General features: G+C 39.6%; 1 protein-coding gene across 17 annotated transcripts in view; it reads right to left on the bottom strand.

Annotated features, from left to right (window-relative positions):
- Window positions 1–23912, bottom strand: part of LOC109567866 (ankyrin repeat domain-containing protein 26-like) — a 72366-nt gene that overhangs the window by 29650 nt on the left and 18804 nt on the right. For 11 of the 17 annotated variants that reach the window (XM_070801965.1, XM_070801954.1, XM_070801959.1 and 8 more), the window contains 10 exons: window positions 19982–20088; window positions 18305–18442; window positions 16089–16156; window positions 14638–14679; window positions 13556–13589; window positions 12480–12549; window positions 10902–10998; window positions 8021–8049; window positions 7854–7926; window positions 1265–1513 (listed from right to left, as the gene is read on the bottom strand). In XM_070801965.1, coding sequence (XP_070658066.1) covers window positions 1265–1513; window positions 7854–7926; window positions 8021–8049; window positions 10902–10998; window positions 12480–12549; window positions 13556–13589; window positions 14638–14679; window positions 16089–16156; window positions 18305–18442; window positions 19982–20088 — 907 coding nt within the window. The remainder of the gene's footprint in view (window positions 1–1264; window positions 1514–7853; window positions 7927–8020; window positions 8050–10901; window positions 10999–12479; window positions 12550–13555; window positions 13590–14637; window positions 14680–16088; window positions 16157–18304; window positions 18443–19981; window positions 20089–23912) is intronic. The other 6 variants (XM_070801955.1, XM_070801956.1, XM_070801957.1 and 3 more) reach the window with 6 other exon arrangements.

Raw genomic sequence — 23912 nt, 5'->3', positions numbered from 1 at the left:
GATGAATCTGAAGGCATTAACGGTGGGGAAAAAAAGGTGATGCAGACCTGAACTGTGGGATGTTTCCAGAAATATTTAGGATATAAAACTTTCTGGGTCTAGTATAGAATCAATCTTTAAGAAACCAATAGATGTACAAATCCTGGGACTCTGAAGGAGGAGATTCTGCTTGATATTTTATAAAAGGTATCGACTGAGAAGAGAAACAATCAACATGAACTGACAGAAGCTGCTTCTATTTATTTTGTAGTTTTCCTATTTCACACCGTCCAGTGTTGGAGGGACTCGTGTAGCCGTTTTATTTGAATCTGTGTTTCCTGGACTTACCAAGCTCACGGAGAAACGAGCAAATGACTCAGTTGTATAGATTAAAAAAAAAAGAAAAGGACAAACACTTTGAGTTTAGAGCTTGTAGTCACTATTCTAGGAGATAACTGAGAATATTCTGTAAATGCAAAGGTGAGCATAGAAACGAAATAACTACAGGAGTGTAAAAAGAAACAGTGTATGATTTCTTACTATAGCCTTGACCACATGACTGATTAAAGGCACTAAATTAATTAGTATTTATGGACAACACATTATTAGACATGGTTACTCAATAGATTGGGCATCCTAGTAGAATCAGAATTGATTTTCTGTATACTGCTTTTAAATGATACAGCACTCCTTCAAACCAATATCCCTTGTGAACTCTTAATTCATTACAAATAACAAAACAAGTTGATATTATGTGGACAGAGCTGAGAAGGAGGTACTATGTAGCAAATTTCCCATGACTCCCATTACCACCAGGAAAGCCAATTCTAAAATATATGAAGTCATAGAAAACACAAGAAATATTTTAATATTTGGTTTCAGAGCTGCTTTTGCAATTATACTGAATCCTTACGAATTTAGAGCTATATAAAAATATGGCTACAAAGTCATGTTTTGAGAAAGCAATCTCTGTCTACTTAGGTCTCCCAACTAGTCCCAGAGTTCTAAATATAATCCTGCTACTCACTCTCAGGTGTATGCTAAATATTAGCCAAAATGAACTTTCGTTCTCCTAACTCTCTTTATTATTTATTGTATTACTATGGTCAGAGGGAGAATGCCAACATCTTGTTAAGAGGTATTTACTGGTATTGGCTGCAGGTTGTGTGAAAGGAGTCAACACAAGGTAGATTTTGCCACAAAACCTCTAATTTGGAAGCGTCAGCATGATGGTAAGGCCGTGCCCAGGTGGTGCACGGCTGAGTGCTCTGGGCTTCTGCATTACCTTGTTGGCTTTCTCTGTTTTCTGGCAGCTGAGACTGGCACGGGTCATGGAGCGTGGAATTCCCTACCAGAAACATCACTGCAATATTCCTCTTTACTTCATCTGTTACGGTCATCTGTCCCAATTCTGTGGATGCTGACTGATTTTTGGTCATTGACTGTGACATCGATGGACACTGATCACCAACTTTCAAACGCCCAGCTCTCTGACAAGTCTCGAGACTGAGGCTCAAAGCAGTAGAAGCCAAATCTGAAAAACGTGAAAACAAAGTCTCCATTTATTAGAATGTGAGTAAGAATACAACTCTGACTAACTGTACAAAGTCTTTCTTCAGAGAATCGGTTCCAAGTCCCCCGCTCCCCTCAGACTCACTAGTTCTTCCCAGCTTATTGTATCTTACGTGTCGCAGTCATGAAAAGACGTTAACTAGTGTATCTCATTTCTTCTGTTTTTTAATTTTCTAGTATGATTTACTTTGATTCACTCAACTTCTATTACATAGTCTGTATTCCATAAGAACTTTACTAATAATTATTTGTTTTCAACATACAAATATTTTATTGACAATATATAAATCTAATTTATTTTACATTTAATTATGCCTTACAAGGCTGTATGCTCTAGAGACCATGGTTTTTAAAAACACTTTTAATGAATGGTACTATTTTGCCAACAAGGTCCGTCTAGTCAAGGCCATGGTTTTTACAGTGGTCATGTATGGATGTGAGAGTCGGACTGTGAAGAAAGCTGAGTGCTGAAGAGTTGATGCGTTTGAATTGTGGTGTTGGAGAAGACTCTTGAGAGTCCCTTGGACTGTAAGGAGATCCAACCAGTCCATCCTAAAGGAAATCAGTCCTGGGATTTCTTTGGAGGGAATGATGCTGAAGCTGAAACTCCAGTACTTTAGCCACCTCATGCGAAGAGATGACTCATTGGAAAAGACTCTGATGCTGGGAGGGATTGGGAGCAGGAGGAGAAGGGGACGACAGAGGATGAGATGGCTGGATGGCATCACTGACTCCATGGACGTGAGTCTGAGTGAACTCCGGGAGTCGGTGATGGACAGGGAGGCCTGGCGTGCTGCGATTCATGGGGTCGCAAAGAGTCAGACATGACTGAGCGACTGAATTGAACTGAACTACTTTAATTAATGGTACAAACCTAGACAACATGCAAAGACATCACTTTGTCGACAAAGGTCCATACAGCCAAAGCCATATTTTTTTTTAGTATCATGTACGGATGTGAGAATTGGACCATAAAGAAGGCTGAGCACCCAAGAGCTGATTCTTTCAAATTGTGGTGCTGGCGAAGACTCTTGAGAGTTCCTTGGGCAGCAAAGAGATCAAACCAGTCAATTCTAAGAGAAATCAACCCTGAATGCTCATTGGATGGACCGATGCTGAAACTGAAGCTCCAATGTCTTGGGTACCTGATGTGAAGAGCTGACTCACTGGAAAAGACCCTGATGCTGGAAAGATTGACAGCAGGAGGAGAAGGGGGAAGCAGAGGATGAGATGGTTGGATAGCATTGCTGATTCAATGGACGTGAACTTGGGCAAACTCTGGGAGATGGTGAGGCACAGGTAGGCCTAGTGTGCTGCAGTCAATGGGGTCACAAAGAGCTGGACATGATTAGCGACTGAACACCACCACCAACTGCTTTAATTACAACGAGACGGTCTTCCTCAAATTATCAGTATCTTCAGAACTGATTTTTTAAGCCTTGAATAAACATCATAAACTTATATAGGAAATGATAGCTTTGTGGGTCACTAATTGTTTCCACGTGAAAATAGGATGAGTCTAGGACCACACTGGATCCAAAGAGCACAGAGCACCATGGGACAAAAATGATTGCAACACAGAAATATTTGCTTTAAAAAAAAGGAACTGTCGGGTCTTAATTTCTTAAGAGAAGTAAAAAAAACAAGCAAGAAGTGTAAAAGTGAAACTTTAAATCCTGTGTCAGCACAAGGGCCCCTTTATCATTTCACATCCAACCACGTCAATGGTTTCAAATGATGGTTCCCAAGCGTACCCTGAGAATCCTGAAGTCCAGAGACCCACTGGGTCAGGGGGTCTAAGAGGTCAAAACTATTTTCACAATAACACTAAACGTCACTTCCATTCTCATTCTGTTCTGAGTGCACAGTGGAGTTCTTCAGAGACAGCATATGTGATAGCAAAACTCTAATGACTAATGGAATCAGCCATTAGGATTGTGTGTGTCGTGCTTTATGTGTTTTAGTTTTATCTTCCAGGAGTGTCTGATGAAGGCGTGGGTCGGCAGTGGCCTGCTGCAGTGTTCACGGGGACACTGAGAGCAACAGTGCAAGCATGGGGCCTTTTGAAGGAGGTCACCATTATCTTCACTATCTCCACCATAGGTTGGCCTCTAGGTCAAAAAACAGGGAGGGAACACAGCCCCGCCCACCAACAGAAAATTGGGTGAAAGATTTACTGAGCATGGCCCCGCCCATCAGAACAAGACCCTCAGTCAGTCTTTCCCATCTGGGAGCATCCATAAGCCTCTTATCCTTCTCTATCAGAGGGCAGATAGAATGAAAACCATAATCACAGAAAACTAACCAAACTGATCACATGGACCACAGCCTTGTCTAACTCAATGAAACCATGAGCCAACCCATGTATGGCCACTCAAGATGGACGGGTCATGGTGGAGCGTTCTGACAAAATGTGGTCCACTGGAGAAGGGAATGGCAAGCCACTTCAGTATTCTTGCCTTGAGAGCCCCATGAACAGTATGAAAAGACACAAAGACAGGACACTGAAAGATGAACTCCCCAGGTCAGTAGGTGCCCAATATGCTACTGGAGATCGGTGGAGAAATAACTCCAGAAAGAATGAAGAGACGGAGCCAAAGCAAAAACAATACCCAGTTGTGGATGGGACTGGTGATGGAAGTAAAGTCTGATGCTGTAAAGAGCAATACTGCATAGGAACCTGGAAAGAGGTCCATGAATCAAGGCAAATGGGAAATGGTCAAACAGGAGATGGCAAGAGTGAACATCAACATTTTAGGAATCAGTGAATAAAATGGACTAGAATGGGTGAATTTAACTCAGATGACCATTATATCTACTACAGTGGGCAAGAATCCCTCAAAAGAAATGGAGTAGCCATCACACTCAACAAAAGAGTCTGAAATGCAGTACTTGGATACAATCTCAAAAACAACAGGATGATCTCTGTTCATTTCCAAGGCAAACCATTCAATATCACAGTAATCCAAGTCTATGCCCTGACTACTAATGCTGGAGAAGCTGAAGTGGAACAGTTCTATGAAGACCTACAAAACCTTCTAGAACTAACACCTAAAAATGATGTCCTTTTCATTGTAGGGCACTGGAACTCAAAAGTAGGAAGTCAAGAGATACCTGGAGTAACAGGCAAATTTGGCCTTGCAGTACAAAATGAAGCAGGTCAAAGACTAACAGAGCTTTGCCAAGAGGAACCACTAGCCATAGCAAAGATCCTCTTCCAACAAGCACAAAAGAAGACTCTACACATGGACATCACCAGATGGTCAATACCTAAATCAGATTGATTACATTCTTTGCAGCCAAAGATGGAGAAGCTCTATATAGTCAGCAAAAAGAAGACAGGAGCTGATTGTGGCTCACATCATGAATTCCTTATTGCCAAATTCAGACTTAAATTGAAGAAACTAGAGAAAACCACTAGACCATTCAGGTATGACCTAAATCAAATCCCTTAGGATTATACAATAGAAGTGACAAATAGACTCCAAGAGATTAGATCTGATAGACAGAGTGCCTGAAGAACTATAGATGGAGGTTCGTGACATTGTACAGGAGGCAGTAACTAAGATGATCCCCAAGAAGAAATGCAAAAAGGCAAAATGGTTGCCTGAGGAGTCATTACAAATAGCTGAGAAAAGAAGATAAGCTAAAGGCAAAGGAGAAAAGGAAAGATATACCCATTTGAATGCAGAGTTCCAAAGAATATCAGGAGAGAAACGAAAGGCTTCCTCGGTGATCAATGCAAAGAAATAGAGGAAAACAATAGAATGGGAAAGACTAGAAATCTCTTCAAGAAAATTAGAGATACTAAGGAACCACTTCATGCAAAGATGAGCACAATAAAGGATAGAAATGGTATGGACCTAACAGAAGCAGACGATATTAAGAAGAGGTGGCAAGAATACACAGAAGAACTGTACAAAAAAAGATCTTCATGACCCAGATAAGCACCATGGTGTGATCACTCTCCTAGAGCAAGATATAATGGAATGCGAAGTCAAATGGGCCTTAGGAAGCATCACTACAAAAAAAGCTAGTGGAGGCGATGGAATTCCTGTTGAGCTATTTCAAATCCTAAAAGATGATGCTGTGAAAATTTGGAAAACTCAGCAGTGGCCACAGGACTGGAAAAGATCAGTTGTCATTCCAATCCCAAAGAAAGGCAATACCAAAGAATGTTCAAACTACTGTACAATTGCACTCATCTCACGCGCTAGGCAAAGTAATGCTCAAAATTCTCCAGGCCAGGCTTCAGCAATACGTGAACCGTGAACTTCCAAATGTTCACACTGGATTTAGAAAAGGCAGAGGAACCAGAGATCAAATTGCCAACATGCATCGGATCATCAAAAAAGCAAGAGAGTTCCAGAAAAACATCTTCTTCTGCTTTATTGACTATGCCAAAGGTTTTGACTGTGTGGATCACAACCAACTGGAAAATTCTTAAAGAGATGGAAACACCAGACTGCCTGACCTGCCTCCTGAGACATCTGTATACAGGTCAAGAAGCAACAATTAGAACTGGACATGGAACAGCAGACTGATTCCAAATAGGGAAAGGAGTACGTCAAGGCTGTACATTGTCTCCCTGCTTATTTAACTTGTATGCAGAGTAAATCATGAGAAATGCTGGGCTGGATGAAGCACAGGCTGGAATTAAGATTGCCGGGAGAAATATCAATCACCTCAGATATGCAGATGACACCACCCTTATGGTAGAAAGTGAAGAAGAACTAAAGGGCCTCTTGATGAAAGTGAAAGAGGAGAGTGAAAAAGTTGGCTTCAAACACAACATTCAGGAAACTAAGATCATGGCATCTGGTCCCATCACTTCATGGCAAAAAGATGGGGAAACAATGGAGACAGTGACAGACTTTATTTTCTTGGGCTCCAAAATCACTGCAGATGGTGACTGCAGCCATGAAATTAAAAGATGCTTGCTCTTTGGAAGAAAAGTTAACACCAACCTAGACAGCATATTAAAAAGCAGAGACATTTTTTGGCCAATATCGGTCCATCTAGTTAAAGCTCTGGTTTTTCCAGTAGTCATGTATGGATGTGAGAGTTGGACTATAAAGAAAGCTGAGCACCAAAGAATTGATGCTTTTGAACTATGGTGTTGGAGAAGACTCTTGAGAGTCCCTTGGACTGCAAGATCAAACCAGTCAATTCTAAAGGAAATTAGTCCTGAATATTCATTGGAAAGGCTGATGCTAAAGCTGAAACTCCAATACTTTGGCCATCTGGTGTTAAGAACCAACTCATTTGAAAAGACCCTGATGCTGGTAAAGATTGAAGGATGGAGGAGAAGGGGAAGACAGAGGATGAGATGGTTAGATGGCATCACCAACTCGACGGATATGAGTTTATGTAAGCTCCAGGTGTTGGTGATGGACAGGGAAGCCTGGTGTACTGCAGTCCACAGAGTCGCAAAGAGTCGGACATGACTGAGCGACTGAACTGAACTCCAATATAGTGAACATCAATAGACAAAAACAAAAGCTCCTTGGAATTCTCAATAATTTTTAAGTATTAAAAGTATAATAGGATCCTAAAGCCAAAAACTTTCAGAATCACTATTTTAAAATATTATGTCATCAAATAGTCATTGAAGTATGATTACTTCCCCTACTTTTAATAATCAAAGACACCATAAACTCACACACACACACACACACACACACACACACACACACCATCTGCTAACCAAAACATCTGATAGGGCTACATTCATCTGTGTAACAACACTAAAATGAAATAATTATAAACCGAAATACAACTGACAATTTAGCAAGTGAAGCTTTACTCTAGGTAAAGGTCAGAGATCAAGTAAGCATTTTTGGGCACTGGAAAAATCTTCGATCTAATAATTAATCTCTGAGAATTCCTGAGAAGCACAGAGGTTCCAAACAGAGAACTTCAGGGTATCGAAACATACACGGAAACATACTGAGCTCCAGCTTACATTTTAAAAATTCCTTGTTTTTATGCTTGTACCTACCTGTTTTTCCAAAACACGGATACCAACAATAACATTTGGATTATGTATGTCAAATTCTTCAATTACATTTGCCAAAAGAAGTTAGGACTATGAAGACTTAGCATTTCAAATATTTCAGTGTCCCTCTTTCCAGAGTTATGGAGAAGGCAATGGGACCCCACTCCAGTACTCTTGCCTGGCAAATCCCATGGATGGAGGAGCCTGGTGGGCTGCAGTCCATGGGGTCGCTAAGAGTCGGACACGACTGAGCGACTTCCCTTTCCCTTTCTTTCCAGAGTTAAGTGTGTATTGCAAAATTTACCTGAACTGGATGTTTGTAAATCCTTCATTCCGACTGTTTTACTAGGAACAGAGTCTTTCACTAAGACTGCAGGCTGAATGGGTTTGGAAACAAGTTCATTAGTAAATAATGTACATATGATACAATCCACAGTTCATAATTCAAGATAAAAACATAAATGTTTTTACCTTCACATTAGGATATTTCCCAGGAGAATCTAAAAGGCAAAAGGGACACAGAGGTAATTTCATGTAAACATGAAAGCCAGCTGTACATCCAGGCAGAGTTAAGACTCAGCAGAATCCTGGCACTCAGCCTTGGCAGTGAATACATTCGGTTTTAGTGTCTTGATTTTAGGGGTACGTTAGGACACCAGCAAAACAGACATAGGAATCCACAATGGATAGTGAAGAAAAAATAGAAATACAGGTTTAACAAAACATAGTTAAGATTTCAAAAGTAACATTACGTTTTCAATGACTTTATAAAATATTAAAGTGCACACAGATCAATGTGAACCTGTCGACTGATGAGGAGAAAAGTGATCTTAATCAGAGGAGCAAAGCATGACCCCAAGAAGATATACATGAAAGCTGATGGCAAAATGCACCAGTACATCTTGAATGCAATATAGCAGCTATCATTTCCACCATTATACTACAAGTATTTATCATGTTCTTCAATCTGCCCAGTCACTTAAGAAGTGCACAGTGGGATGACAGTTCACCAGAATGTATAGCTCATTTCTCATCGGAGAAAGAGTAGTGAACTGATTAGCCTGGATATACACTTGTAGAAAAATGGCTCATAAAAATATTTATTCTTTTCCCATATCCATGTGGGCTACTGGTATGTCTACATGTCTTGGCTCCTCTAGTTGGGCCATCTTAAAGATTCTCGATCCACTCACGGAAGAAGGTATTTAAGACACATCTAGGAAATAATGTATACTAAATTCTCAATATTGAAATACAATTATCAAAAAGGAAATAATGTATTTAATTGCCACAGAATTATTAGATATTGCATGTTTTAAAATCAGTGTAGTATTTATTGAAAATATTTCTAGCATTTAGGGAATGAACCCTATTAACCTGTTTTGTTTCAAAACTTAGTTTGGTTTGATACAGCAAGTTAATGTTTCAAAGGATTTCTGTAAAACAACTTTCAAAAAATCAGCTATCTTAAAAAGAAAAAAGTCAGTGTCTCCATATTCAAATTAATCTAATTTGAATAACAAATACCAATACTACACATGTCTTTGATGCCTGAGAGTTACTTAGAGGGGCTGTGGTTTCCCCCATTTCTAGCATCCCCTGCCACCTCCAGTATTCTCTGGAGCAACAATGATCTTATCTCTTTTCAGGGTAAATACTCTGAAGCCATTTAGGAGTTCTCTCAAGTTTCCTCTTCAACTCCAAACTCACCTCCCTAAGGCCCACTTTCCTCCCTTCATCCTTTCACTAGATTCTCTCCCATCCAAAGGGTAGTAATCTCTGGATCTGTGGTCTGAATTCTTCCCCCTTTACATTCTTTCTATGGATCATCCCCACCACTTCTTTTTCCCTCTTTGCTTAGCAGTGGTATCTTACACTATAATTGCGACTTCGACTTTTTGCTTCCCTCTGGCTATAGACACACTCAGAAAGAAAAAAATAATAATGCTTTTCCTTGATCCTATTATGTCCTGCACTATCCAACGTTCTTCCAGATTTCTCTAAATGCAAGGCTACACCCTTGCTTCTCGGAGAGCTTGTCAGAAACACAGATTCTCAGACCTCCTGCTCGGCATGTGCACTTCACACAAGGTCCAAAGGCGACTAATTAAAATTTGAGAAACTCTGGTCTATACGGAGTCTGCTTCTACACTAAAAGTGAAAGTGAAAGTCCCTCAGTCATGTCCAATTCTCTAGGCTAGAATACTGGAGTGGGTAGCCTTTCCCTTTTCCAGGGGATCTTCCCAACCCAGGGATTGAACCCAGGTCTCCTCCATTGCAGGTGGATTCTTTACCAGCTGAGCCACAAGGGAAGCCAGAGAATACTGGAGTGGGGAGCCTATCCCTTTTCCAGGGGATCTTCCTGACCTAGGAATCAAACCGGGGTCTCCTGCATTGCAGGCGGATTCTTTACCAACTCAGCTAACAGAGACATCAACTTAATTTATTCTCCTGAAATCTTAGCCTCAACTTCCTCACTCTAACACTCCCCCTCAAAGTGAAACTGCATTACAAGTTGGAAACTTTCATTGGACTATCAGGCTGTAGGTTCCTTGATCTCCCTATCACGCCCCCTGCTCGCTCCTTCTTTCTAGTTCTCTTTTTTGGCCTACGTGACACCATCCTATCAAGCAGCAACATTTCTATGACACCAGTTTGCAAACATTCACAGCTGAGCACCTATGCCCGTGTCCTCCACAGAGGATAACACACAGCTCTGCACGCCCAGGGACCGCAATCCTGAATGCCTTCCTAACAATGAGGAAAACAGGAAGAGGGGGACATTTTTGCTGTTCTTCTCTGACAAGTTTTGGTACTGGAAGCTCACTTCTAATGCATCGTCCATATCAAATACTCTCCCTTTATCTAAAGACCTTCATTACTAATTGCCCCCTTCCCCCACAGACCTGTGCTTCCTTTCCTTCATTTCCTCCCTGTACCCTCTGCCTCTCTCATCCTTCATTCCCTCTTGCCTCTTATTTCTTGACCTTCCTTAGGATGTACAGTATCTTGAAACAGAACTAATACTTTTTGGGGGGGTCATGTGTCACATGGAATCTTAGTTCCCTTACCAGGGATCGAACCTGCACCCCCTGCATTGGAGAGTCTTAATCGGACAGAGTCTTAAACATTGCACTGTGAAGGAAGTTTAGGAACTAATACCTGAGGTCCTTAAACTGGATTCTCAATGTAATCTGTGGCTGAAACCTGATAAGATACATAATTTCCCTTCTCATCTTTTTCCTCACTATGTCTCTGACAGGTGATTTTCTTTGGCGATTAGAACATATCAGCAACCCCATTTTAATCCAACGTTTTGTCAAATGACTTTTCTATAAAACACAGTTCTCACCTTCTACTTGTCCATTTAACGTCTTTTTTCCTCTTGGACCAGCAGCTCCAGACAAACAATCCACAGACTTCTCTGGAAGGCTCTCAGAGATACTCTGCTAAAATTAATGTGAATAATGAGTTGCATGAAGATTTCCTAATCCCTTTGGAAGAAAATACCCGACTTTTAAAAACTGCCTACTTTGAACCCAGTTAAGACAGGTTTTGCCAAGATCCCGTAGCTGCTAAGTAACAGAACTGGATTCAGAATTCTGAGGAGAATGTATGGCTTGAAAAGAAATATTTAATGGAACACAAGATGGGGCTAAAAAGAAGGTCAACAACTTTTAATCTAAAATTCTCAGCTCACAATTGGAGGACACTGAAAAATACAGTGTCATCTTTTTCTTATCACATATTTCTTATTTATTTCCATGCTATGCAGGACCTCATTCCTCAGATAACTCAAGTCAACTTCTACATCCTAAATATGAAAAAGGGAATATAAAAGTAAGTCATCTTTTCAGAATTCAGATTTAACAGAGATATATTATGTATATTATATTACCTGTAACATTATATACAATTCCATTTGTCTCTTCACTAATTCACATTCAAAAACTATTAAAATGGCTCTTACATTCACGACCTATGCTACACACTCCAGGAGATGCACAACTGTTTCCTGAACTTCACTCATTTATACTGATACAGGGTCTATAAGATGAATATTTAAAGGAGAATAATACAAAATCTCTGAATTCTGAAGTTTCAGAATGTGACACAAGGACTTTGAGTAGGTTTTTTAAAAACTACAATAGAAAAATAAATCTGAGGTTGTACGTTTTATCTTACAGTTATTAAAAGTCTCTGCTCCTACAGCTGGTTATTATTTTAGGCAAAACATGTATTCTTCAATGAGATGAAGAGTTGGGAATATCCTCTTAATAGAATGCTTTAGAAAACACAGCGGAATCCCTTTATAATATGGATTTTGAGAAACAGAATTTTAATTTCTAAATCTCCATCATATCAACAGTTATTTTAGTCTTAATGCAGAGCCAAAACAAAACAGAGAAAGAAAAAATTTAAAAAACCACCCTCTTAACAACTCTAAGAAACCAAAATAAAGTGTCCGGGGGGTTGGAGGCAGAAACTAGATGATACAGGCTATGTAGTTTTGGAACTGAAAGGCTCCAGGAAGATTCCATGATCATTACAATAAGGAATTACGTCCACTAAAGATATCATTATGAGTATTACATAAGTCATGTCCTTATGGTTTAAAATTCACAGAAAGACTCTTTATCCTTGACCAAATTTCGTATTTCCTGCACTGTGGGAAAGCTTTTTCCGATACAATTCTTCTGTCACTATGTATTTTTCAGCCCATTTTTTCCTTCACCCCCACCTTCCATATTTATCAAAGTAAAAAAAAAAAAACCAACTAGTCATATGTTTATAAAATAGTTTGCTCTGACCAATTTTCCACTGCAAACAGAAAACAGTGAGAGGGACACCACTGCTGAATTTTAAGAGTAAATGCCACAGGAAACTAAATTCAGAGCACGAAAACTAATTTCACAACAGAACGCTTTACCTTGGTTTCAAAATCTAAGACTTCATCATTTGATGTAAGCCATAAATCATCACCAGGTTTGCTGGAAAACCTTTACAGCAAAAACAGACAACAACAATGAGTGAAAACATTTTTTTTAAACATATTTTGATGTGGACCATTTTTAAAGTCTTTATTGAATTGGTTGCCATGTTGCTTCTGTTTTATATTTTGGCTTTTTGGCCCCAAGGCATGTGGGATCTTAGCTCCCCCAACCAGGGATTGAACCCACACCACCTGCATTGGAAGGAGAAGTCTTACTAAGCATCTTAACCACTGGACCCCCAGGGAAGTCTCCAAAACAGTCTTTAGTTACACCTGTTTCTGCTTCTATCTTTCCCAATCTATGAAATATCTAGTTAAGGCTCATTCTTAGTTTCCATAACAAAGAGTGACAGCCGATATACTGGCAGAGCCTGAAAATAATTTGTTTTCACCAAGTCCTAATAGGTGAACTTAAAAATCCAATTGATCGACTGACATAACTTTTGTTTCCCCAAGCTGGAATAAACCTGATGACTTAAAACAAAGTGGAAGGATAAGCTGCTCCTTCTCCATTGTCTGTCCCTGGTTCAGAGACTAATCTGTGTCCATCAAAAATGGCAGTCTTGGTTCTTCAGCAGGGGAAACACTTATTGAGAAGGTCCCACTTCTCCCCTTTACTCTAAAGGGAGTGCAATGTCTAAAACTTAAAATGGACACAAGTCAAAGAACTACATTATATCTTTAGATTATATGCTACACGGGTACTTCTCAATCTCTGCTGAGGGACACAAGAGTGGGCATGGGAAACAGGCAGGCCAGCTGTCAAATCACAGGTCAACTCACTTTAACCATGGAATCATGGGTCAATTCATCAACCTCCTGAACCACAGTTGGCTAATTAAGTAAAAGTAGGACACAGCTACTTTATAAAGCTGCTGTGATGACTCTAGGAGGTCACAGATGTTAAGCACATAATGCAGTGTCTGACCCAGAGCAGAACACTCAACAAACATTAGTTTCTCTTCCCCGTGTTCCCTTAAACATACAATTTTAAAACATCCATAAAATCCTACCTGCATAGACAGTCTTCTTCAGAACTCTCATCCACTATTAAAGAAAAAAGCAAGACATTTAAAATCAACAAAAGAAAAGTATAGAATATTAAAACCTCAAGACTGATGCTCTGCTTAAAAGTATTCCTTTGGGACCATACCTGGAGACCACACTAGAGGGAACAGTGATTGTACTATACTCGCAGGCCATTAATGCCTAAGAATCACTCCTCTCCTTTATAGTCATCAAATGCAAAACAAAAAAAAAAGAAGAAAGAACTGCTGTTACAATGACAATAATCCCAACCAAACTGTAGAAGACTGACAGAAAATTATATTATACCATTAATAGAATCAGTACGATAAGCTGACAAGAGCACGCTTAAACAGCACAGTGTTCCTGGACTTCCATTGCCTGGAGCAGTGAACAGAGGAACAGGTGTCTTGCTGGGACATAACACAACTTCTCTGGCTCTTCAGTTCACGATGAAAACGCCCTCTCACAGGGAAGCTTGGTCTACAGGCACTGAACTTCAGAGCGTGGGAAAACATAGGAAACAAAGTTTTCCTGGCCCTCTTTCCAGATGCAAGAGAAGTATGAAAGATGTAGTGATTCCAGATTTAGAAAGAATAATCTCTTGAAAGGGAGGTGGGGGAGGGCAAATGGGTGAAGGGGGTCAGCTGGGTGGTGGGGATGAGGACTAGACTTGTGGTGAGCAGGCAGTAGGGTACACACAAGCTGAACTTTAAAAAAAGTTTTAAATATATATATGTGTATATATATACACACATACACTAATGTATTTAAAAAGAATCTCTTGAGACTATGTCCTTCCACTGCTCAAGAGTATCTGAATCACACAGAGCAGGATGGTCCAAACAGTCCTGTGTACTATTGAGGGATATCATTATATCAATCCTCCCCATTATATGGCAAATGTTGACAGAAATCATGCTTCTTCAGGTTGGAAGGCATACATCATCAGATCCGAAGCTGATGAACAAGGGGAGGGATGGAAGGAAGGAGGGGGTGATGGACTCCGGTGCTCTTGGACAACATTTCACATGTGTCGTCATGATTTGATGCTGGAGGGATGACTCACATGCAGTGAATTCAGGGGGAGAGGAGTCCTGGTAGCTCGAGCCTGGAGGGCAGGGGCAGTGATTTTTAAATGTTTGCACCCTGTGACATCAGAACAATGCTTAGTACATAAAAGACATTTGACAGTTATCTGTTTAGTGAACAAATGAACAATAAGCATGTTTTCTTTGAAAATTTTGTTTAGAAAAATACAGAAAGTAACCAGGGACAACTCTATTCTATTCTGAGCATACTGAAAACCAAGATTCTAGGTCATCTCTGTATCTCCTCTGACATATTAAACCAACCTACAGTTCTGTATGGAACTGTATGTTTAGTCACCAAGTTGTGCCCAACTCTTGTGACCCCCATGGACTACAGCTCACCAAGCTCTTCTGTCCATGGGATTTCCCAGGCAAGAATACTGCAGTGGGTTGTCATTTCCTTTTCCAGGGGATATTCCCGACCCAGGGATCGAATCCATAACTCCTGCATTGGCAGGCAGATTCTTTACTAACTACTGAGCCACCCTTTGATTAGACAGAGGTTTACTAAGTTAAAGGTGTCCTCAGACAGCTTGTACGATGTGCTAAATGCCACAATGAGGGGACCTAACACTGTTTTTGTTAATGTGAAGCATTTTTAGTGCTTTTATTAGAAACTGCAGAGTCTCAAGTTCATCTATTTGAATATCTATTATGATAATCTTTAACTGATGGCAAGAGAACATCTTGTTCTTTCAAAACTATACTGTCATGACAATTATCCAATACAGAAGTAAACATTTGGTCCTAATGAAGTCAACCTATCTCACTCTTTTTGGATCTGTAAGGAATGAAGTTGGTAATAGAGACCTTGTTGGTACAATAGGCAAAATAACTGGTTCTCAACCAGGCATTGCTTTTCTGCCTTCTGTACTATTGGTAAGTATCTTTCAAAAATAATCTCTCACTGGTATGCTGCACACTGGCTCAGCTTTGCAGTTCTTATTGTTTATCATTTCTTAGCCTACCAGGAAGGGATTACTGAGGTTCCCAGTTTTAATGATGGTAACTTTTTTAGTGAGAGTAATCACTACACAGTAACTAATAACTATTCATTCATTAAATGTAAACCATTTGTAGAAGTTAAAGTTCACTTTCATAAGAAGTCCAATCTGCTATAATATGATGATAGATGAAATATATATCATACTAACTTAAATTTTTTTTCTTATTTACACAAAGATCTAATGTAGGGCCATATTAAATACATGAATTTCTTTTCAGACAATACTGTCTCTGATTTTAAATTACCTACAATTAACTTCTTCAACAATTCTGAATACTAGACTATTAAGAAATTAATTTAAAAAATAAAATACACATGCAATTTACACTAACTTTTTCATAGTTCTTTCATTATTGAAACTTCCTCACTCCTACTTTTTCTATGGTAGAATCACCAAGAGTAATTCTTTAGCAGATGACATACCTGGGTTGCTATTTTCAGGAGGAGTTTTAGGTCTCTCTTCTTTATATGCAGAAATCAGTTGGCGAATGCTATGCATTAAAAATGTAATAAATAATATTTTAACACTAATATGAAAAACAACATCAAATTCTTAGATCATATCATCAGACAAGGTCAGAGATAATATCAAAACTTCAATTGTCCCATACATTTCAAGTTTCTAAGTTCTATAAACTTTTATTTAGCATGTATTTAAAGGAGAAAGAAAAGGAAGATGAAGTAGTCATGAACTGAGGGCAGTATAGCTCCGTTAATTAACTAGACTTAGCCTGGCATATGAAAACGCTCTCGAACTTGGAAATCTTAGCTCTGTAACCAGCTGCTTTTTGTTCCTGGTTAAGTTGCTTCTTTTCACTTCAAAGTCTTCCTCTATACAACCGTGATCTTACTGCCTTATTTCACAAGGGGATTAAGGAGAATTTAATGAGCTAATATGCCCCCCAAATGCTTGGAGAAACAAAGATTGGAATAATTTGTTCTCAAACTTTATTGCTGGAACTACTTTGGAATTCCAAGTAAAACCCAATTTGTGTTTTTTCGTACATTTAACATTCAAGGGTTGCACGAACTGTTATTAATTCTTTGTGGTTTGTAATTTAGGGAATCTCAGCTCTTATATAATGTGTACCTTAATTTATTTATAAAATATGAACTCACCACATTAGGTAACATAATTAGCCCCCATCACTGCAGCTAATCACACCAAGAGCTAATCACAATCAAGACCCGGCCTGGACCACTATTCTTCCTTCTCTACCTGCTCAGACTCTGAACCAGCAGATCTTTCTGACAATGATGCTTAATCTCCATGATCATCTCCAATTTACTTGGAAGACATATTCCTACTCCTACAGTAGATACTGGCAAGTCCTAGACAGGGCTTACCTATCTGAATTCAACGATCTTACTTGAGATTTAGGGATTTCTAAATCTGGTGAATGGGTTCCTTATGAGGCAGACTCTGAAAACATTTAAGGTGGAGGCAGATACAAATCCTTTGGAAGATTTTTGTTATTACAGGAAACAGATCCCATGAGGGGCCAACCGTAATTTTGGAATCTCAGGCGAGCCAGCAGCCACTACCCTAGGAAGGATGACGGGGAACCTATGACCTAAGAAAAGGTGCCCCCACAGGACAGAAAGCTGCCTTGAGGTTCAGGTCTAGAAACCAAGGAGAAAAGGAAGTCTGTTCAATCCCTGCAGGAGGACTTGAACCTCTCTGACAGCCTAAAATGGTCCCCACTGATATCTGCTAGCAGAAAAGATAAATAAGACCCTCGACCGCACCTCATCGTGAAGATCTAGGCTTACACGTGGGCTCCACATAAGGCTTCTGAGTGTGGGGGAGAAGCTAGGAGGCCCAGCTGCCAGAGCTGGTGCTTTGCGACAGTGACTTGAGCTACAAGCATACATATGAGAACAAAGAAGCTGTGATTCTGAAGTTGACGTGTGCATCACCATGAAGACTGGGGAACCTGGACCTGCAGGGGCAGCCTGGGAGTAAAGGTCAATTGTCAGCTGACTGCAGGACGAGTTTCTTTTTTTTTTTTTTCTTCTTTTAAAATGATTTTATTAAAGGTCTTTATAGAGCAACATCCAGACTCCAGATCCAGCTGCCAAGGAGACCCTGTCAAGACTAGTTGTAGTAGCAGTGCTGCAGCAATAGAATCAATACAAGCAACAGAATGATGAGAAGGAATTATTTTTTTCCCTCCAAATGACGTGTGGAAGAGGACTGTCTCGTTGATCTTAGGGAATCCGCGGGGTTCTTGGAAAATTCAAGCAGGAGCAGCATAGAGAGAGGCAAGTCCTCAAGGGAAAACACAGGATTTGCTGCTGAACTGAATATTTCACGACCCAAATAACTATTTAGAAATATCACAACTGTGACACTATTTGTACTTCATACAGAGAGGTTACAATGGGAATGAAATGGCTAATGTTAGGCTCTCTAAGGATCAAGGTCTACTTGTCCTGAGATAAAGAATCCCGAACCCACGACCACATGTAACTAATTGGCCTTTGCTTGGCTTTCAGCTGATGAGGGGGAACATCTCACCACCATTCCCAAACTGCCCGCACCAAACTGGAGCTCTCACTGGTCAGGTATCAGTAACAGTTAAAATTATTTTTGGCTGCAGTTTAGTGATAACTGGCGTTTTAATGGGAACACTTACATATTAAAGCCACTAATAATAGCATAGTCTTCTGCAGTCTGTCCAAAAACATCTTGAGAAAAGATGTCAACACCTTGCTGAAGAAGAAGACCAACTACATTTGTTGATCCATAATTGACAGCAAGCATGAGGGCTGTTCTAAAACAATAGAGAGATGACTTCAGCCTCAGGAAGTTGAGTTAACTTACTTAAACAACTAATTTGATATGCTTTATCAAGTTAATATCTTGCCTTTCCATGAAGAACTGACCATTTACAGGCTCGTGTTCATCTTTGTAAATTACCTCCAAGGTTAAAATGAAGGGATGGAAAAGAAGCCTCCTGTCCACTGGGATGGCACGCAGCAGCAGCTACTATTTCAAAAGTCCCTGATGGGGACTTCCCTGGCGGTCCAGTGGCTAAGGCTCCATGTTCCCAATGCAGGGGGCCCAGGTTCCATCTCTGGTCAGGGAACTTGATCCCACATGCTGCAACTAAGAGTCCCCCCAACTAGGACCCCACGCAGCCAAATAAACAAATAAATGTTTATAAAAAAATAATAAAGTCCTTGATGGACAAAAAACAATGTTTAGGTCACTTATCTGAGGCAGGTGACTATTTAAGGGATGAATTCCCCATTTCCTCCTTAGTCTGATATATTAGGCTTCAAAGTCAGCTGGAGGTTGGGTTAAGGAAAGGCTACTTGCAGGTTTAAAACAAAAATATTAACAATAATGGGAATAAAAACAGTCATGGTGGCAGTTAATGATGTTGACAAGCATGTGCTAAGCACTAAATGAAAAAACTATATATAAAATCTTTCTTACACATAGCCAACTTTGAAAGATGCATTACTATTCGCCTTTTGTATCAGGAAACTTATTTGCTGATGATAAGTAATGTGCCCAATGATAAGTAATGTTAGGGTCATAACCCTAACAGGCAGGAAAGCTAGGAATTGAACCCAGTCTGAACCTAAAAGCCCATCATTTTCATCTGTACCATCCACCTCTGACTTGTCTTTGTTAAAGGAACTGTTTATCCAATTAAAGCTGTCTTTCTTCCTCCTACTTGCATTAAAAATGAAAACATCAAAATGTACTAGAAATGAAAAAGAATAAAAACTGATGAGCCCACAGGATCTGGTGACAGTGAGTAATAATGACTTTTTCGTTGCTGTTGTTGTTGTTGTTTAGTTGTATCTGACTCATTTGCAAACTAATAACATCAGCATTCTTCAGAGAAAGTAATTTAATGCAAAGAGTTATCCAAAAGGCAAAATCAAGTCCTTTATGTTTAGTATGCATCTTTTAAAAATATATATATATACAAAGTAGAGGTTAAAGAATTATTTTAAAGAATTAAGAAATTCAATACTGTCATAAGGTAAACTAAAAAGCAGAATCAATATTTTATAAAGCTAATAAAACTAATGTGAAATCCCTCAGCTACTATAAGATGGACCAAAAAACAAAAAAAGATAGGTTGCATATGACATCAGTCAATATTATAAAGGAATATGAATCCTGCTGTATATTCCTGCTATATATTGTTGTTCATAATTCCCAGTCAGAAAAATTGATTTTTTACCTAAGTGATGATGTGTTGATCACAAACAAATCCTCTTATTCATTTAATCTTGGTATTACCACCCTAGAACAACACTAAGGTTTTTAAAAAGAAAAAGAACAACTGTACCTTTTCAATTTATCAACCGCATGTATATTTGCTCCGTTCTTTACTAAAAACTCCACCATTTGCGCTCTCCTTTCAATTATAGCAAGTAACAGCGGTGTGAGGTTATCCTGTAAATGGAAAACCATTTCTAATGTACACAGTTAACCTATTTCTAAACTGAAATTAAAATCGTGCAATAGATTCTCTGAACTGAAACACATAACTCAGAAGGTAAATAAAAGGGAGCCCCCTCCTCATCCCCCTGTGCACCTTCTTTCTCTTTAATCTGCTCCTCCTCTGGGCCTTCCCTGGTGGTCCAGTGGCTAAGACCTGAGCTCCCAGTGCAGGGGGTCTGGGTTTCGTTTAGCTACTAAATCAACTGCCTATTTTAGGAACAATGCTGAGGCAGAAATATATATTATCTGTAGCATGCATAACCTATCCAAGGATGACCATGAGTAAACTCATAAAGTTTACAGACAGTCCAGTGGGAATATTATTCTCTATATGAACATGCAGACAGAAAACTTTTTTTTTTTTTTCAAAAAACCAAATGTGGGAACACATGTTTTACTGCTTTCTCAGAAATGTCTCCTGGAATTTAATCTTACTCATTCACTCCTCCTTGCTTGTTCTTCCCCAACTCACTCCCCCTTAAGACAGGTCAGCATTAGCCAGATGGTATTTGCATGCAAAATGACCCCTCCCCCACCTTATCTTCAAAGACTTTTCTTGATGACTCTCATATGATTACCTCCAGACCTCCAGGAGGAAACTTCCACAATCCCACAGTTCTGGTCTTTGTCTTGTTTTACTGCTCTTAGTTAAAGATTACAAGATAAGTTACCAATAAAAACATGCTCAGCATTTTCTTGGGCAGTTGCTCTTCTGCAAGCTCTCCCTGCGCTCTCTCTTATAATCTTGTGTGTTTCTGAGAATTATTCAGTGCGAAACCACCACAATCAACTTAAAAATTCTAATTCGAAAAATTCAATCCCATTCTTAAGAGATCCTTTCAAAATATGACATTGATGATTACTTAGATTGTCTTTAAAACCTTGAAATATTTATCAAAATAAACTATAAAACAAAAATTGGAAACTCAAATGCTTATGGAGGAAAAGCTGGTGAACTGAGTAAGTGAAAAAGCCAGGTAAGGCCAGTAAACCCAAGAACACATGCCCCATATCGAAGGGGTGGCCTATGTATGCTGACCAAAGAGTAGGATGGGCTCAAGGGGGAGCAGATTTGGTTCCTGGAGAAGCCTGACCTGCAGACTTCTGCATGAGTCTCCTAAACTTTAAATGTTGGCTCAGTGTGTCGACTAAACGAAACATATCCAAGGGCCACGTCTGGTCTATGGCCCACTTGTGATTTTATGTTTACTTTTTCCAAACAGGTGGATATAAAGCAAATACTTGTATGTGAAACCTTTCCTTTCTTTAGTATCATATGTTTCACAAAAAACACGGGTCCCAATATGTAATAAATACAGCTATTAAGACTCATAACTCAATTAAAAATAAATTCTTTTAAAAAGACTCAGAACTCACACATCAAGAATGTTTCCACTGCCTGTTGAAACTACAATCTGTCTCCAGAATTCTTCTAGATTGTTAATCAAATGGATAATGAGGTCCTAAGACTGCTGAAACTAAATTATTAAAACAATTCCCATCTGTACTGTTACGAACTTCATGGGTTTTAAAGCTCTCATCTGCTTATGCCAGGGATCAGCAAACAGACACACTGCAAGAGTCTGTCCTGCAGATGACACCAAAAAAAGGCTCATGAGTTATTATTACTGCAGTCAGGAAAGCCCTGTTGCTAACAAACATCTGTTGACCTAATGACCTGGATCATAAGAGAAGGTGCAAAATCCTTAAAGGGTCAGATTCTACAGATGAAGTGACTTCGCCATGAGCAAATCTCTAAAGACTTCTGGAATGCCACTGAATGATTAGTGGTTGGAAGGAAAAGGAGTTATTGTTCAAGCCAATAGATATTTGCAATAATATTGTTTTAACTTCTCAATCACAGGGACAGAGAAGAAAGGAGGGAGCTGATGGAAGGACCTAGCATTTATCAAATTCCAACTCTTCTAGAGATTACTTTTCTTTCAGATAGGTGCATTTAGTTCGGAGAAGGCAATGGCACCCCACTCCAGTACTCTTGCCTGGAAAATCCCATGGACGGAGGGCCTGGTGGGCTGTAGTCCATGGGGTCGCTAAGAGTCAGACACGACTGAGCGACTTCACTTTCACTTTTCACTTTCATGCATTGGAGAAGGAAACGGCAACCCACTCCAGTGTTCTTGCCTGGAGAATCCCAGGGACGGGGGAGCCTGGTGGGCTGCCGTCTATGGGGTCGCACAGAGTCAGACATGACTGAAGCAACTTAGCAGCAGCAGGTGCATTTAGAAATTATATTTATTCACTCCATAGTTCTTCATCAAGGACTGTATCACAATCTCAAGGAAATAATTTTAAATACACACGTCCAAGCCTTCCTTGATTTATTCAGCCAAAATCTTCAGAGAACAGCCTAGGCTTATAAATTTTTTAAATAAGTTTTCCCAAGTGATTGCAGTTCACCAGCACAATCTAGCAAGAATAAGTTTAGCAACCACTCCAGTCTCATCTCTTACCCACATGGCCAATTCCTTCTATTACTTGAGGATTTGAAAAAAAAGAAAAGTGTAAGAGGCAAGAGTCATCAAGACTGCAAATTCTTTAATTTTTCTCAGTAAACAGTGTTAGAACAGGGACTGGTAAACTCAAAAGGCAACCTGATCTCATTAGTTATAAACCCCTTACTTTCCATCAAGACATTCTAGATTGGAGAGCAGAGTCTAGACTCTTATCTAAGTGGCTGTTTCTGCCAGAATAGGATAAGATGTCAGTTAATTATTTGTTCTTCTCTCTTATTTCCCACTTAATCGCCACCTGTTCACTGCCAGTCTGATTTCCTCAGAGTCTTCCTAAAGACTCTGGTATCTAGGCAAATTTACAATTCACTCATTCTCTTTCTTAAAATAACAACTATTATCCCTGAAAAGTGAAAAGCACCTTACAGAAATATATAAACTGAAGGGAATAAAAAGCAAAAACTAAAACCTCGGGATTCCGTGGTGGTGCAGTGGCTGGGTCTCAGTGCTCCCAGGAAAGGGGGCCTGGGTTCGAGCTTTGGTCAGGAAACTAGATCCTGCATGCTGAAACTAAGCCCAGCACAGCCAAATAAATAAATATTAAAATAAATAAATCCCCTTCTTGGTATTTCCCAATTGCCAAAATTCCAACTTCACTTGCATTTTTCATTTGCTTGCTCCTTTTCCTTTCTTTTCACCCTCTTAAGACTTGGGCTATGAGAGAGAAATCATGTTTATATAAATCATTTTTCATAAAATGGGAATTTGTGAACAGCAGCAAGATTTCTATTATGTTGTAAAATGCTTTTGTTATGTTTTAATTTTAAGACAAAGTCTACTTCAGAGGGAAATTTTGTTTCACTGTGTTATTTTAGACTAGGAAAAAAAAAAAACCAAACTTGAGTGGGCGAATATATTTGGAAAAAGTTCTACCTTTAACAAGTTCAGTGTTACCACAAGTATCTGCCATAAACACATAAGAGAACACTCTACTCTCTAAGGCTTCTTTAGAAACATCACAATTTAAAGTGAAATCTTAGACAATTTGCTTCTTTCAAAATACTTTCACTCAGGGAAGGCTGCAGCTTCCAAAGATGGAAAACTGAGCTCATCTGTGAGAGTGGAGGGAGTTCCTGGCGGGGCTGCAGCTGCAGGATGTCACGTGTGTCCTGAAGAAAGAGCAGGAGGGGCAGCTTCGCCATCACCAGCTCCACACGCACAGCTGAAACCCCACCGAGCAGCAACCCGGGGCCGAGCACGGGAGACCCCGAGGTGTACATTGCAAACCAAGCGGTCACCAGCACA

Source organism: Bos indicus, chromosome 13 (genome assembly GCF_029378745.1).
Source record: "Bos indicus isolate NIAB-ARS_2022 breed Sahiwal x Tharparkar chromosome 13, NIAB-ARS_B.indTharparkar_mat_pri_1.0, whole genome shotgun sequence".
In the NCBI taxonomy this organism is placed as follows: Eukaryota; Metazoa; Chordata; class Mammalia; order Artiodactyla; family Bovidae; genus Bos; species Bos indicus.
The sequence above is the reverse complement of the archived record's forward strand: the minus strand, read 5'-3'. Positions and strand labels throughout refer to the sequence as shown.